This window comes from Sorex fumeus, unplaced genomic scaffold (genome assembly GCF_029834395.1).
Source record: "Sorex fumeus unplaced genomic scaffold, SorFum_2.1 ptg000094l, whole genome shotgun sequence".
NCBI lineage: Eukaryota > Metazoa > Chordata > Mammalia > Eulipotyphla > Soricidae > Sorex > Sorex fumeus.
The window spans coordinates 5,586,575-5,604,143 of NW_026606151.1; the positions used below are offsets into that span (position 1 = coordinate 5,586,575).

The following is a 17,569-nucleotide window of genomic DNA, read 5'->3' on the forward strand; positions in this document are numbered from 1 at the left end:
CTAACACCCAAGTATGGCAGAGATTAGTACCAGGAATTTTACTTAATGACCCGGAGGACAACCACACATGTTAGGGGAAAAGGGAGCTCAGAAAGAGAAGGGAACACCAAACAAAGGGTGTTGGGAGGATCCGCCCACGATGGGAGAGCATGCTGAGGGTAGACTGTCGACCAAGCATGATTGCCACTCAATGCCTCTTTTGCAGACCACAGCACTCAAAAGGAGAGAGAGGGAAATGCCCTGCCACAGAGGCAGGGTGGGATGGGGGCTGGGGGGGGGAGAGGGGATGCTGGGATCCGTGGTGGTGGGAAATGCGCACTGGTGGAGGGATGGGTATTTGATCATTGTATGACTGAAGCCCAAACACAAAAATGTGTAGGTCTACAACTGTACCTCATGGTCTCTCACTATTAAAAAATAAATAAATAAATTTAAAAAAAATAAATAAACAGGCTAAATGAAAGAATGTTAAGAGAATTGGAAACCATCCCTTTCAGAAGGGAGATGGTATTTATACCCAAGACCCTTCCCATCTCAGTTCAGCTGGGATTGGCCGAGGAGTCTGTACCTGCTCTTCTTCTGTCCTTAACTGTCATGATCATACTATTAATCACAATGATATGGGGCTTTCAAAAAAGTGAACTAGAAAGAAAAGGAAAGCACAGCCTTCACGTGTCCAGGCTTTGATATTTTAGGATCCATTATATTTTGTTCCATGTCTATAGAAAATTTAGGTCACATATAATCTTATAAAAAAATCCAGGTCATATATAAGGTTCAGATATGCCCTTGAATCGGATTTTGTGAAAAGTCTGTACCTTCGGAAGTTACCGTGTTAAATATAAACTATGAGACCAATTCTAATTGGGGAAGAGGAGGTGGTAAAAGAATCCTTTGCCATGTCTGTCATTATGTATAAAATAAAGCCCTTGGGAGGAGCTTCACATAGGAAAGGGATTATTTACCCAAGAGTCACCTTGGAGTCCCTCAGTTCTACAAGTAAATCTTCCTACTCTCAGTTTTAAATCAGGTAATTGCTTTACAGTCTTCTGCATTTCTAGCTAAGCATAACTTAGAGTCTTTCATCTGGGTATTTATTCATCTTACTGGAACAGCTTTCAGTCCTCTTTAAAAATTAATTTAATTTCAATGTCTAGTTTCCTAGGCCTCCCCTGGGCTAGGATGAAATCACACTGGGGGAATTTTGATTTGACAAATGGCCATTGTGCATGAGCCTTTGATCCTTACCGTGGTGTTAACTAGCAGCCCCCTTGTTTGACTGAGATCAAAGCTCAGCTTGCCCACAGGCCTGTTCCCTGGTAGGTGCTGTGTGAATCCCAGCATCCTTGGGCTAAGGCCCTGCTGGGATGCCAGAAGAAATGAGCGATTTCCTGATGTCTTAAAGTGCCCCATTCCTGGTACTGAGTGACAGAAGTCCTTGGCTTCCCGAAGTGGGAATTCCCAGTCCTGCATTCCCCATCTCTGGGTCCTATCAGTTTTATCAACTGTCCAAAACCTTGAAGTTCATTTTATTCTCATTAAGTAAAATACTGCTGAGAGAGATAGTACAGGAGGCAAGGCACTTATCTGGCATGTGGCTAACCCTGCTTCATTTTCAGCTCTGAGGATGGTCCCCTGAGCACTGCCAGGAGGGAGCTCTGAACATCAGAGCTAGAAATGAGTCCTGAGCACAACTTGGTGTGACTCAAAATAACAAAAAAATTTTAAAAAAGAAAGAAAAATAATGCTGGCCCCAGAACAAGCCTGGGTGGAGTTAGGGAGTCTAACCACCACCCCATTTTGGTGCTGGGGGAAAAAAATCAATGTGGTGCCAGGGAGCTCAAACAAATATTGCAGTGCTGGGAACACACTCTTGGTTGTGGCATAATGGCCATACTGGCAGACTTGGGATATACTTAGCCTTGGGAGAGTGCTGGGGATCAAACTCACAGCTTCACCAATGAAAGACAGGTGCTCTACCACTGAGCCTCGTTCTTGGGTCCACATACAATTTTTGACCCCTCAAAATGTTACTATTAGGGCTGAACTGGTAGTACAGCAGGTTGGATACTTGCATTGCACATGGCTGACCCAGGTTTGATCACTGGCACCCAATATTTGTTCCTCAAGCCACCAGAATGATCCTTGAGTGCAGAGCCAGGAGTAAGCCCTCTGAGCATTGCTGAGTGTAGTCCCCAAAGAAGAAGAAGATGAAAAAGAAATAAAGAAGGAAAAAAAGACAAAGATGACGACAAAGGAAGAAGGAGGAGAAGGAGGAGAAGGAGAAGGGGAAGGGGAAGGGGAAGGGGAAGAAAGGGAAGAGGAAGAAGAAGAGGAAGAAGAAGAAGAAGAAAAAGAAGAAGAAGAAGAAGAAGAAGAAGAAGAAGAAGAAGAAGAAGAAGAAGAAGAAGAAGAAGAAGAAGAAGATAACATTTGCTCACCTTTTTCTAAGCAGTTCATGGTTTTTTTCGTATATGGAAGTTTTAATCAGTTTAACATTTTAATAACAGATTTGTGTAGATTCTATGGTAGCAAATAATGTGTCAGAATATGATCTACATATTTTCATGTATTCATGACTTACTTAACTTTGTATTAAATGTTTGGATATTTTTAGCGTATGCAGTCATCTGTCTTTTTCAAATTGTGGCAAGTCTTCCAAACTGTTTCCAGTATTTGCTGAAAATAAAGTCAATGGTTCAGTTCAGACCCATATTGTTCAAGGGTCAGTTGTGCAAACAAAATAGTGTGGTTAGAAAGACGGAGAGAAAACATTTGCTGAGATATTTGGAAAATGTTGGTCTTGTTAGATGTCGAAGCTTGAAAATTAAATAAATGTCTTAAAAGCCAAACAACACGGATTTGTTTAGGCACCAACCCAGACAAAGGTTGGTAGCCAGCATCTAAATGCACTCAAGAGATTTTCACCCTCCTGCTGGAAGTAGATGAAGGACCAAATGTGATAGCCTCTCAGTATCTGTATTTCCCAAAAGCAGAGACTATGGGGGGAATTGTCTGCCATAGAGGTAGGGGGAGAGGTGTGATGAATGCGGGGAGGGGGAGTTACTGGGGACATTGGTGGTGGAAAATAAATGTGCACTGGTGGAGGGATGGGTGTTCGATCATAGTATGACTGAAACTCAAACATGAAAGCTTTGTAGCTGAATCTCATGGCGATTCCATTTTAAAAAGTGAAAAAAAGAGAGAGATTGTCACCCTCACTGTGGTTTAACTCTGTCTCCTCCTCTGACAGATGGGGATCTCTCCATCTCCAATGACGACGACTCCTTGGAAAACGGGCCATCCCTGAGCTCCAGCCAGCTGTCTCTGCCTGCCCTATCCGAAATGGAACCGGTCCCCATGCCCAGGGATCCCTGCTCGTATGAGGTGCTCCAGCCTTCAGACATCATGGATGGGACAGGTAATATGCGACCTGGGTTGTGTCCTTGGGGAACTTTGTCTTCTCTTCCAAATCGTATGATCCTAAGGCTTTCCTGAGAATGAAGACACAGTCAGACTATGAGTATATGCACGGAATATCAGAATATGGAGGTTGTTTGCACTTTGTGTTTTTATCAAGTTAAAAAAAATATATGTTGGTGGGCCAGAGCGAAAGTACAGCAGGTAGGTTGTTTGCCTTGCATGCGGCTGACCCGAGTTCAATCCCCAACATCCGTTATAGTCTCCCAAGTACTTCCAGTAGTAATTCCTGAGCACAGAGCCAGAAGTAACTCTGAGCATTGCTGGGTGTGATCCAATAAGAAAAAAAAAAAAGAAAACGTTGGTAACATTAATCTCATTATAGTTTTTTTTTTTTTTGTGGCGTTGATGATCTTAAATGTCATGGTTTGTTTTCTATATTCACTTCTGTTCAACAAGGGAGGAAAAAATCCACCACTCTGTGTGGTACCTGCCTCTCTTGTTCAAAGATTTGTGAGCCTGCCCTTGAATCCTGCTCCCAGGACGCCAGCTAAAGGTCCTATCAGTCTAGTTAATGGCATCACTTATGAGATCAGACCAACCGATGTGTTCATGTCCGTTATACTAGACACAGTTGACTGTTAAAATTCTGCAGGTTTCTTTTTGTTTGCTTGTTTGTTTGTTTGTTTTTTGGTGGGAGGGGGGAGCTTTTCAGCTGTACTCAAAGGTGCTCAGGGCTTACTCCTGACTCTGTGCTCAAAAATTACTGAGTGTAGAAGGGGGCTCAGGGGACGCTATAGGGTAACAAGGATCAAACCCGAATCAGCCAACACCCTACCAGCTGTCCTATCACTCCATCCCCCATGGTGATTTCTGAGGCCTATGAGTCTCCTCCTCTTTGTCCAAACCCCAGAGAGGGCCCAGTACCAGTATCCATTCCCTCAGAGGTCAACTCCGAGACCCTCCCCACTGCCCATGAGGAGCAGGCCTGGGCCCACTTTGGAATTCCAACAATTGGTCAGTGAGTTCTGTGTGACCCTCATACCCGGGTCAGCAAGCTCGGGCCAGATGGGAGGGGTGGCCTTTGTCCACCTCAGCCCGAAGCTGCACCCATAACTGCTGCCCCCTCCTTGTGCCCTCCCTTTCTCCTGGATGTTAGCAGCTCCAGGACTGAGTTCAGGGACCGAGATTACCCCTATGAGGGAAGAATCCCTGAGTCCCTGAGAAGCTTCTTTCTCTGGCAGCCCCTAGGGTGGGTGGGGGGAGGGGGGCAGGGAGGAAGGCCGTGATCTAATTCTCCCCCACTGACACCCAAGCTGGGCTTACTTTTTATTTTGTTTTTGTTTGGGGACCATACTCAGCTGTGCTCAGGGTGTATTCCTGTCTCTGTGCTCAGGAATCTTTCCTGGCAGAGCTCGGGGTGGGGGGGTGGGGGGGTCTTATGGAGTGCCAGGGATCAAATCCAAGTTGACTGCATGCAAGGCCAGTTCCCTACCTGCTGTGCAATGTTCCTGGCCCCATGACTCATTTTTCCAATGAAACAGCCGCGAGTTTTGTACCTGAATTTCCTAATGATATCTGACTGAGATGGATTTGACTGTCACTGTGAGCAGTGACACTGCCGTTCTAGGGACCCAAAGTGGCATCCTGGGTGGCTGAATCCATTGGGGTCTCCATCTCCACCGGGGAAAGAACTGTGATCCCAAGACAGAACAGAAATCTAAACAAGTATTGGAGCCAGAGCGATAATACAGTGGGTAGGGCACTTGCCTTGCACACAGCCAAGGGAGTCAATCCTCAAAACCCCAAAGGGTCCCTCAAACCCTACCAGGAATGATCCCTGAGTGTAGAAATAGGAATAAATAGGAATAAATAAGCCACAAGCACCACTGGGTATTGGCCCCAAAATTTTTTTAAAAAATCAAAATAAGTGAACAGAAAGAAGAAAAGGGAAGAAAAATCTACAGTCTGTTGCATCCTGCCTTTGCCATGTTAGAGTTTGCAGGACCAGTGTGTGCAGGGGAAGGGGGGCAAGAGAGTCCAGGGAAGTGTCCCTATAAAAGCAGCCACTCACTGGTTGAAGCCTGCAGCCCTACTAGGTATTCTGGGCCCAGGGAGTGGAGATCACAGCCGCAGCTGCAACCCCCGTTCCCCCACCCCTCACATCCTACATCTATATTCTAACACTCTCTGGAAAGCCCAGACAGTCTGGCGGAAGGATGGAAGACTCCAGTGTTCGCTACTGACTGGCCTCAGAGCAACATTTGGGAGTTATGCTGGTCCACAGAACATGTACCGTCATGGAAGAGTTGAGGATCAGGGTGGTCTTGGCTGAATGGGAGGGGGTCCTCTTCCTTTGCCCATTCCTGCTCTACCCGCCTTTCCCTGGCACGTGTCCCCCTCTCTCTGGTCCACTGGTGTCCTCACCATTGCATGCCCGTGAGTGCCTGGGCTCTCGGTTCTGCTGTGTCGCTAACCCTTGTCCCTGTCCACGTGGCCCGTGGGCCCCACCACCCGCCCGCCTGAGCAGCGTCTGTGTAATGTCTCCTGTGTGTCCTGTGGTTGTGCCCTCAGTGTCTGAAGACAGTCCCTCTGCCAGTGACTCTGGACTCCTGCCCCAAGATCCTTCCGCCAAACCAGTCCTGCTACTGCCCCCCAAAAAACCTGCTGCTTTCTCTGGAGACCATGAAGAGACCCCAGTGAAGCAGCTGCCCCTTCTCAAGCAGCCCCCCGCCCTGCTTCCCAAACCCACTGCCAGGATTGCCAACCACTTAACAGGTGAGTCCCGCCTCGGGGTGCAGCCCCTTCCCTTCAAGGGACATGGTCTACGCGCTTTAGCATCTTCTTTTTCTCAGGCCTTCTGCGAGGGACCCCCCCACCTTGGGAGTCGGAGTGTTTCTTTGTGTGTCTTGATACACGGCGTCGTGGCCTGGGTTGTGTGTTTGTGTCAAAAAGCTTCTGATATGCTCATTCCATGTGCCAAGAGCCTGTCCACAGCTACATGGTATTTCTGAGACTAATTTGTCGATTCCATTGAATATCAAATTCTTTGCAGTGATAAGGTTTTTCCCTTTGCAATGAGCTTATTCAAAGTTTTTATTTATTTATTTATTTTTCGCTTTAAATTATTTGACATATTTTCTAAAATTCAGGTATCTTAACCAAAGAAGGGAGGTTGGGGGGAGAGAAGATAAAGACCATAACATTCCAAGTATTGTGGGAAATACTTTTAAAAGAAGGATGCTGGGGACTGGAGCAGTAGTACAGTGTGTAGGGCATTTGCCTTCAACACAGCCAACTGGACTCTATCCCCAGAATCCCATTTGGTACCCAAACACCACCAGGAGCAATTTCTGAGTGCAGATCTAGGAGTAGCTGCTGACATTGCCAGGTATGATCCAAAAAGAAAGAAAAAAGGTTTCTGTCCTAAAATGATTTTTTAAAGTGCCCTTGGAAATTGTCCTCATGCAATTAAATTGGGCCTTGCATCAGATGGCAGTGGCCTGACTCCAGAGTTTGTGGCAGCCTGTGATCCACGTGGTGGTATAGTCGGAGATGAACTATTTCAGAAGTGGCCTCTCACACGGAGCTCATAACTCTGCCTCATATTAAATCAATTGCCTATTTACAATATTTGGCTGGATTCAGGAATAGTTTCTTATCTATCTTTGTCAGTCATGGGAATGGAGGGTGAGAACAATCCTCTATTTCACACAATAGAAATGAGACAAAGAGAGTGAGTGATGGGTGCAAGGCTGACAGTGACAGGAGTTCTGCAATGGAGTCCCAGAACCTCATTCCACATCCTCCTTCTCTGGTGCAGTTTCCAGGATAGCAAGATGTCTCGCACATGGTGTTGAGTTTTATTTGTGTCCTTCTTAAACATGACTTCTGTTGGTTACTTGATCAATGCATGCATCCATCCCAGTCAATGTTCGTAGTTGAAAAGAGGCCATTTCTAGCTAAAGGTACAGTTCCACATCTTAATAATACTTTAGTTCCATGCTCCTTAATTTCAATGCATATAAAACAATAAAGAGAAAAACAATCTTCTGCAAGCTTCCCTATGAGAGATGACTCAGGATGTCCCTTTTCTCTATGGTAAAGTAAAATGTCACTGGGTAGTAGACCTCACTTAATGTCCTTGATAGGGTCTTGGAAAATCCAACTCTAAGTGAAGCCATATCTAGAGAAGTCATTGTTATCAAACACAAAATAATATAAATAAGAGTTGATTTTTATGGCATTACTTATTTCTGGTCACAAAAATATCACCAAATTGGGGCTGGAGAAATAGTACAGCAGGTGGGGTATTTCCCTTGCACTTGACCAACCTGAGTTCAATTCCCATAATCACATATGGTTCCCCTAAGCACTTCCAGGGATAATTCCTGAGTGCAGAGCTAGGAGTTACTCCTGAGTATTATACACACACACACACACACACACACACACACAATATAATATACATATATATCATATATACATATAACAAATTTCTAAAGAAAGACCAAAACCCTTATCATGGTAAATTGTACTTCTATTCATTCATTCTTCCATCTCACTTTCTCCAGTTCAGGATTGTGGGTGCCCAGAGCCTATTCTGGCAGCATAGGCACAAGGTAGGTGCCTAACCCTGGACAAGTTGCCATTCAATCATCGTCTCACACACACACTTAGAGTGGCACAACTGAGATGCGCAGGGAACCACAGGAGCACATGTATGGGACACAGAAGGAAGCCGAGTGCCTGGAGAAAACCCACAATTAGGAGAATACTCCACATACACAGGAGCACTGGCCAGGAGCCCATTATGCTTCTTTTCCATCAAAACTGTAATAAAATGACACTGAATGGAAGCAGCATTCATTGAGAACCTGCTGGATGTATTCTTCTATTACCTGCTTCTTACACTTGGTGATGTTTTGTGAGCAGATTCTCCTGTGTGCAAATATTTCAAAATGTGATTTTATTAACTGTTAAGAATTAGTCAGGATTTTCTTGACAGACCCCTAAGGGATTTTTCAGTTTCTGTTGTAACACACACACACACACACAAACACACACACACACACACACACACACACACCAGCAAGCATCTTCAATCATGAGCTTTATTCTTTATAAACCTCTCCAAGTTTTCCCTGATTTATTTCTAAGACTAGAATCGCTCATTGTAATTCTGGGATTAAATTACATTCCTTTTAAGAGCTGTTTACTTTTTTTAAAGGTTTTGATGTCGAACTTCCCTAGAGAAAGATTAAATATAGAAAAAAATAACTCCCAACATATAGTATGCACGGGCTGGAGCAATAGCACAGCGGGTAGGGCGTTCGCCTTACAAGCGGCCAACATGGCCGACCCGAGTTCGATTCCTCCGCCCCTCTCGGAGAGCCCGGCAAGCTACCGAGAGTACTAGATATGCCAGACACAGTAACAACAAAGTCTCCAATGGAGACGTTACTGGGCCCGCTCGAGCAAATCGACGATCAACGGGAGGGCCTTTACCTTTACCTTACATATAGTATACATTTGTTCTTCACACCTACTCTAGGCAGAATGTGATTCCAAGTATCAAAGAAGACCTAATATATAATTGTTTAATGAATACATATGTATATATATTAGCGTGCCAAGATAACTACTGTTAGGAGAAAGATTTATAGTTCAATTTGGTCTGATACAAGGTCACTGGAGGTGACTGAAACTTAGCTGTCCCTTACAGCAGCAAGAGCATTTACAGAAGAACATTCCAGAAAAGAAGACCTTGGATGAAGGCTCAGAGGTCACTGATGGGGTTGCTGAGTTGAGGAGGAAGCTTTATCTCAGGGAAGCAATACAATAAAAACTAGCCTTTGAGAAAATGATTGTTATAATATACAGTAGCAGGAGTTGATGCGGAATGCTCATCAGACAAGCCGACAAGCCACCATCTAGGCCAGCTCTCTTTGTCACTGTTCAGAGACACTAGTTGAATTAAATTGGATGACTTGTGCCAGAGAGACTATTTTAGAACTCAGATTCATTGAAATATGAACTAATGAGCATCTGGCTGATAGCAGTGGAAAGAAAGAAGAGACCAGTTGATACTTCTAAAGGGAAATTGGCAGCATTTCTTAACTCCCAGAATACTTTGATTTGTCTGGTCTAGTTAATGAAGGTGTACTTGAGCTTCAGCACACTTGAGACCCAAACTTGGCCAGTCTGGAGTCTACAAAACTCTTGCAAATTGTTAAGATCGTGAAATCAGCCCAATCTCTCTCATTTCCCTCCTACTTTCCCAAAGAGTGTGAACTTATATATGTTGGTAAGCCTTGCCATCATATAGTTTGGAACAAATGGATAAAAATAAGAAAAACTAATAATGTTGACCTGGAATAATATTGTATCTGCTAGATCATTAAATATAATGAAGACACGCTAGGTAGAGTTCAATAGGTTGCGAGTCTGATGCTACCCTTTTAGGTTAAACTCAATTCGACTTGCTTAATTCTTGTTACTGAGCAGTCAATCCTAATGAATCTTTATCACCATGAGGCAGTTACATTAACCCTGTTCTGTTACTAATTACTCTAGAGACATCTGGGCCACGTCAGAAAGAATTAATAAACTGAGACTTCTAGAGCTCTAAATTGAGACTTTGTAGTTTAAGCATTTTCTCAATGTCTGTTGTTCTGATGATTTGGAAAGGAAACACAAGACATTAAGCATGATTAATAGAGAGTGACAATGGCCTGGTAGAGGACTGGCGGAAGAAAACATGAGCCTGAACTGGGTCACTTCCAAGGTGACCAGGGAAAAAGAGGCAAAAACAGCTCTGCTTTGGCATTTGATTCTTAACTAGGTGACTATCTTACCAAGGTTCTCCACTCCTCAGCTGGACAGAAGGTCTCCCAAATGGTTCTTCTTCTCCTATCATGATCCACTTCCATGCCATCTTCTCCCTCAGTAGGCATAGTAGCAGGTTAGGGCCAGGAATAGGAGTTACTAGTTATCAGATTCTCTTCCATCCCATGCTCAGGGCATTGATTGAATACTGAATGTTATTTGAGGTGAGTGATTCTCAAATGATTCTTATAGCTCACCCTCGGAAAATAATAACTGCTTATCGAAGGAGAGGGTGACTGAGGCTGAGACCAAAATCACTGTGTCCTACCTTTGTAAATCTTCATTGATCACTTCTCCAGAAACCCAGAATCCAGATGTGAAATAGCATGTGTCTACTTTGCATCTTCTGCATAATGCACAATGATAGGGACCCCTTAAGTACCATTGGGATAGGTGATACAACTTGCTGATACTTCATAGTCTCACATTCCCTTGGATAATAATAATGGGAGCTATGCTTCTGAGATCTTGAAGGTGTACCATTGAGTCTAATGAGATGGACATTTATATCATTATCCTCTCCCTTTCTGAGAGGAAGAAAGTAGAATTCAGAGAAATTAAACACTTGGGGATGATTTGATAACTGACAAATACATATATACTCCCCTAACTTTGTGTTGCTCCAGAGTCTTCACTTAGAACCAATAGTTTTTTTAATCCTCCGGAAGCAGGCACAGCCATGCTTAAGACCACTCTCCATACACTCAGACGAGCCTCACACATGAAGGAACCAGCAGAGGTACCCAGGTGTGCGGGACCTGGGGCTGAGATCTCCAAAGCTGCTCGAATTGGGCCTGGGCCTCCTCCACGCAGATCCCCCATCTTCCAGTAGCTAGACAGTTGCACCCACCAACTGCCCCCTGTGCCGTGTAATCCCATCAATGGCCAAGACCCAGAGACTATAAAACCAAGCTCCCGGAAGCTTGGTTTTTGTTTTTTTACTTTTTTTGTTTTTTTTTTTTTTGTTTTTTGAAAAAAGTTTTTATTGAATCACTGTAAGATATAGTTACAAAGCTTTTATGATTGAGTTCCAGTCATACAATAATCAAACACCCATCCCTCCACCAGTTTGCATTTTCCACCACTGTGAGTTTCAAAGGAATAGTGCATGGGCACTCAGGACTCGAGCGTTTGGTAGCCAAGGCCGTTCCCCTGGCCAGTTCCCTCTCCTCCACAACATAGTCCGATCTCTCCCCTTATAGCACAATCATAGTTGTAGTTTTTGTCCTAGTTCCAGTCATCATAGTTCCCTCATTCTCTTTCTCATCATAGTCTTCTTGGTTCTTGACTAGTCCTCGTATTCTTCGTCTTTTCCCTCTTTCCCCTACTGGAATATGGGGGGATTTGGTGGAGGAGGCCCAGTCCCAATCCAAGCAGGCTTGGAGATCTCAGCCCCAGGTTCCACACACCTGGGTTCCTCTGCCGGTTCCGCCGGGGCCCTGGTGAAGATAGCCAGGCACCCGGGCAGGAGACTCTTACTGTCTAGTTCTTGCTCTCAGAGAACCCGGCAGGCTACCAAGAGTGTCCTGCCCACACGGCAGAGTCTGGCAAGCTCACTGTGGGGTATTCGGTATGCCAAAACCCAGTAACAATGATGGGTCTCATTCTCTTGACCCTGAAAGAGCCTCCACTGTGGCATTTGCTAAAATCTCAGGGCTAGGACTAATGGAGACATTACTGGTGCCTGTTTGAGGAAATCAAGGAACAATGAGATGACAGTGATACAGTGATATAGTGATCCTCTGCATGAAGATCGCTACTCTTAAAACTCAAAACAAGGGAGGCATTAGCTTTCTTTGAGAGTCCTTTTTGGGTTTTGCTTTCTGTGTCTCAATCTGTTTGAGAACTTAGAAAATCTTCTGATTTGTATAATTCAAAGACAAAAGGTGTTCAGCCTTTCAGAAAGTAAGTGATGGTCTCAAGGCTCTTGATTATAAAGAAAAGAGTTGGATCACAGCTGGGTTTTGAAAAACATGCCAGAAGAAATCATTCTGGAAGATTCAAAACCAGGGCAAATCACATGGGAAGCATTTGACTACAGAGAGACTGACAGAGCAGCAAGAAAAGAAACCACAGCTGATTATATATGTATGTATGTATGTATGTATATGTTTTTCCCCCTAGTACTCAGGGCTTACTCCAGGCTCTGCACTAGGGATCACTCCTGGTGGACTCAGGGAACCGTATGGGTGACCTTGGCCTCAGGGTTTGACCTGGTCAAACCCAGGTCAGTGGCATGCCAGGCAAGCACCTTAGCTGCTGTACCATCACTCCAGCCCCCAGTGATTCTTCCAAACAAGTCCTTTTGCTAACGTGAACCTCCCCGGACTTAACTGCACTATCTTTAGAACCTGAAAAAGCAAAGAAACTTACAGTATTATCAGAACTTGGTTGATTGCTAGTTTCATTCCATAGTATTTACAACTGCAAATTTACCTGACAAATGGCACCCAGGCTCTGGGGTATTTTTCAGTCCTAGCACGTTGCTAATGAGAGTCCTTTACCCAGCGGTTGTCAGATTAAAACCAATATTCCTATTTATAGCTGTCTCTCTAGTTCTGTGGATGCTGATCCCCAAGTTGGTGATGCTTCTTGGTTGCTCTCTGAAGCTCTATCTTCATTTCTCTCCAGCTACTCTTCCCCCCTTTTTCTTGTCTTTAGATCTCTCTGAGCACCTACAAATCATCTCACTCCCTTTCTCTCTAACTCTACCCTCCTCAAACCATGCAAGAAAATAGAATATCAGTGCATTGTGACCTTGGAATTGTCTTTTAAATGGAAAAAAAAATTCCATTTTTTATTTCTAGAAGCCACTAAAGTTTAAGTTTCACATTCTCTTGATAACTGATACTTTGAAGGAATGTACCTGAATTTACTATTAATGCCCTCTGGACACACTTTTTCTTGCAGTTTTAATTTTTTTCTGAAAATGTGGATTTTTTTTCACTTTTGTGCACTCAAAGTCTATCAATTCAAATATTTTAAAAGACTCTTCTCTGTTTTTGAAGCTTGAAGATTGTAGCAAAATACCTTTCTCTTTTTTTGTTAGCTTCGTTTTTGTTATGTTGGTGATTGCACTCACTTTGCACTTATTTGTTTTTTTTTTTACTGTGCATAAAATTTCTCAATGTTTTTCATTCATTTCAGCAGATAGCTTGCTCAGTAATGTTAAGTATGTTCATATTGTTATGCAAAAGCTCACCAGAACTTTGGAATCAAGCAAAGGTGAAACTCTCACCCATTAAAAAAAATAACTCTTTTTTTTTTTCCTTCCCCCCCTGGTCAACACTGTTTACAGCTTGTTTCTATGACAGGTCTTGTTTAACTAGAATCAGTATTTGTCTTTTTATGGCTGCCTATAGCAGAATGTCCTAAGGGCTCAGCCAGGTTGTAGCATGTGTTAGAATTTCCTTCCTTTCTAAGGCTGATTAGCACTTATGTTTTGAGTACCCACTATGTACAAGGCACTCTGCCAGGGCTGTATAATTTACAGTGAGTGTTCCTTCGCTCTAGGGGGTGTAGGCACTTACAAGCTACCCAAAATGCTTAATATGAAGATGTATAAACACAGATCTAAAGAGCTCAAATAGAGAGCTTTCAAAAAACCAGGAAAAGGTATCGTAAAAGAAGATGTTTTCAAGATAGTTTTTGAAATGAGTATAAGTTTGAGAGGTGGGGAGAGGAGGGGAGGTGGTATAAAATGAGAGACTGAATCCACAGCGTCCAAGCAAGAATTGTAATTAAAACAGTTGGTATTGGCTCAAAAACAAGCACACAAGCCAGTAGAATAGAAAAGAAAGCACAGAAATAAATTCACATATGTGAATATATAATCCATGACAAAGGAGCCAAAAACGTACAATGGAGAGGGAAGAGGGAAAAAGGAAGCCTCTTCAACAAATAATGCTGGGAAAACTGAACTGCCAATACATGAAAAATCATACTAGATCATTATTTAATACACAACGGTTAACTCAGAATAGATTAAAGACTTGGACAGTAGATAAAGATAATTTTGGGACAAAGACCTCAAACCATAAAAGACGCGGGATTTTATTTTATGGTTTAGTGGGTAATGCGTTTTATGATCTCAACCTCAGAGATTTTTTTGGAAACTTAACTCCTTTGGCAAGGGAAATAAAAGCAAGAATAAACCTATCATAAGACTACATCAAATTGAAAGTTCTTACCCCACTTAAAAAAAAAAAAAAGCAAAACTACTGAAAAACAAAAAAGGGACCTTGAAATTGAAAGATTTTAACCATCATACATCTGCCACAGGGGTTGATTCCTAAATACATAATTGATCCATACAACAACAAAATAAGCAACCCCATTTAGAAAACAAAAATGGACAAAAGACCTAAACAGATACTTCCAGGTACTCTCTTATGGAAATGTAAATTGATTCAGCTTCTGGGGGAAAAAAAGGTACAAAGATTCCTTAAAAGAGAAAAAAAAAACATGAAAAAAATCAATATTTTATATAATTCAGCAGTAATCACTCCTAGGTATTCATCTGAAGGAAATTAAAATATCCTTTAGAAAAAGATATTTTTTAAATATCCATTTGAAAAGATAACTGCACCCCTATGAAAAGTTTGCATTGCTCACAAGTAACCAAAACATGGCATCAATCTTCTGTTACTAGAGATAGTACAGGAGTTAGGAAGGGCACTTGCCTTGTATACGGTAGCTTTATCCGGGACTCCAGTTTAGTCCCTGGCTCCATGGACGGCTCCTCAAGCACCACAAGTGTTACTTTGAGCACAGAGACAGCAATAGCTCAAGAGTACCACTGCATGTGGTCCAGAAAAAGAAAGAAAAAAGCATAGTATAGATAACTCAATGGAATATTCATGAAGGACAGACAATATTCTCCTGCCATTAAAAAACTGAAACCATGCCTTTGGGTGATTATGCTCAGTGAGGTCAACCAGGAAACTGCATCAATCCATTCATATGTAGAATATGAATAACTAAAGCAAACTGGCAAAACAACAGCAACAACCTTTAGGTTCGGTGAAAACTATTGTGGTTACCAGAGACAGGGGACTGGGTGTGGAAGAAATGGGTAGAGAAGTAGGAGAACACTGGAACACTGGTGGTGAGTGTGCAGGGACTTATATGCATATCCTAGATCTGTGCCACTGTAAAGCAATCACAGATTTTTTAATTTTTTTTTAATTTCTGGATCAACTCCTAACTCTGTGCTCAAGGATCACTCTGATAGGTATGAGGAGCATATGCAGTGCCAAGGATTGAATTTGGGTTAACTGCATGCAAGGCCAGTACTCTACCAGTTGTACTATCTCCCTGGTCCCCCAATCATAGATTTAAAACAATAGCAACAAATTCTGCAGCTTTGTGGGGATGTGAGATCCCCATAGGGAAGTACTGAATCTTGGGTTAGAAGTGAAACTCTGGGGAGCATCAGAGTCCAGGCAGAGGACTTTGACCCTCAGAAACGAGTCAGCATCTTTGTGGGCCTGTGGAGAGGTTGCTTGAGTTCACCCAGGCCTGACCCCCTGATGTTCTTGTGGATTGCATCGCTGTTGGGTAGATCTATAATTGTGTGACCAAAATCAAGGTCTGGCTGCTCACTACACAAAATCCAATACTACAGAGGCAAGAGCTGGCATGAGACAAACAGGTTTTATTCGGGCTTTAGAGCACCCTGAGAAGAGGCAGACTTGTTCTAAAGAAGCCCTTTTGCGGTCTCAGGCTAGAGCTAGGGGAATGGAGAGAGTTGGTTGGGGAAGTAACTTCGAGTAGAAGAAGGTCTGTGGAAGAGCCAGGATCCAGTCTCATGACTCTTTGGCTACTGTTTTGTCTGTCCTTCATGAATCACTGGGGGATGGTGCTCTGTTCCTGGTAAAATGTTGAAATCAAATCGTTAAGCATCATCTGTCTCTGGGGGTCTACATGACAGCCTTCAGCACTCTTTCTAGAGGTCTGGTGTTTGCTCTTTCTCAATCATCCATGACTGGACCTCATTTAACATAAAACAGACAGTGCATGAGGAGACAGAACAAAGGCTGGGGAGGCATGAGGGGTTTAAAGTATCTGTATAGAGAGCAAGATGGAGTCTCTAACGTTTGCTCCCTTACGGATCCCTCCACACTGGTCCACACTGGTCCTACTGCCTTCCCTTTCTTGAAATTGGGACATGGATTTTAGTTCCTCCTGAGCAGGGACAGTATTGTAATTTGGAGTGGAAGAGGATAATAACTTTTGGTGGTCCGAATTCATGAGAACCCTAGGTAAATTAGGAAGTCTCTAAATAAGATGGTCAGGGGGCTGGAGTGATAGCACAGCGGGTAGGGCGTTTGCCTTACACGCAGCTGACCCAGGTTTGATTCCCAGCATCCCATATGGTCCCCTGAGCACTGCTAGGAGTAATTCCCGAGTGAATGAGCCAGAAGTAACCCCTGTGCATCACTGGGTGTGGCCCAGAAAGCATTAAAAAAAAATAAGATGGTCAGGACAAACTTGGATATGTCTTTCAACATTGGTGAGCCTGTCCCATTCACTGCGAACAGTGGTTTGATGGACCAGTCTGACTGCAGCCAGGAGGCCTGAGATCAGTCAGCAGCCAGTGCTCAGTGGAGTTTACTGTTCAGGTCCATCTTTTAAGTCCTTTTAAGCCAGCTGCAACTGATTCATCAATGTAACCAGATATTCATCATCAATCTAAAGTTTCAGAGGGCTATTATTACTCTTGATGGCTCTGGATGATTTTTAACTGCCCTGGGAGTGGAGGGTGGGGATTTAGTGCACCTTGTTCCCTGCTGTGTCCTCAACCAGCTCTGTTCTTCAGTGGAGCAAGAGGCCTTTGAAGGAGGGAGGCATCTGCCAGAGCAGGAAGGAGCAGTTTAGTGATCGTTTGCCCATGAGTTCCCTGAAGAATACTCACTTCTTTAGAAGAAACTGTTCCAAATTGTTCTCTGACTCAGAGTTCTGCCATAGAGGCAACCTGAGTCGTGCGTGTTCCCTCGTGTTTGGAGGAAACCTCAAGAAATGAGCAGTCTCTCGTGAGAGTAGCAATTAGACCCTCATCAGTCAAACTGAGAGTCCAGCCTTCATTCTCAAGAAATACACTGGGAATTACAAGATAAATGGTACCATTGATACCAACTGCAGACAGTTAAACCAGCTACCAACCACCATCACTCATGCAAAAAAGTGTCCCCCTCAGCTAGGTTAGAGCTGAATTATAGACAACCCAGTTTTCTCCTTGCAAGATGTATGCATCTTGGGG

The 17,569-nt window shown here is 43.4% G+C and overlaps 1 protein-coding gene across 7 annotated transcripts in view; it reads left to right on the top strand.

The window, feature by feature from the left end:
- PHACTR1 (phosphatase and actin regulator 1) overlaps nucleotides 1-17,569 on the top strand; it is a 565,331-nt gene that overhangs the window by 457,976 nt on the left and 89,786 nt on the right. For 5 of the 7 annotated variants that reach the window (XM_056132319.1, XM_056132320.1, XM_056132321.1 and 2 more), the window contains 2 exons: nucleotides 3,254-3,421; nucleotides 5,995-6,198. In XM_056132319.1, the coding sequence (XP_055988294.1) occupies nucleotides 3,254-3,421; nucleotides 5,995-6,198 (372 nt within the window). The remainder of the gene's footprint in view (nucleotides 1-3,253; nucleotides 3,422-5,994; nucleotides 6,199-17,569) is intronic. The other 2 variants (XM_056132324.1, XM_056132323.1) reach the window with 1 other exon arrangement.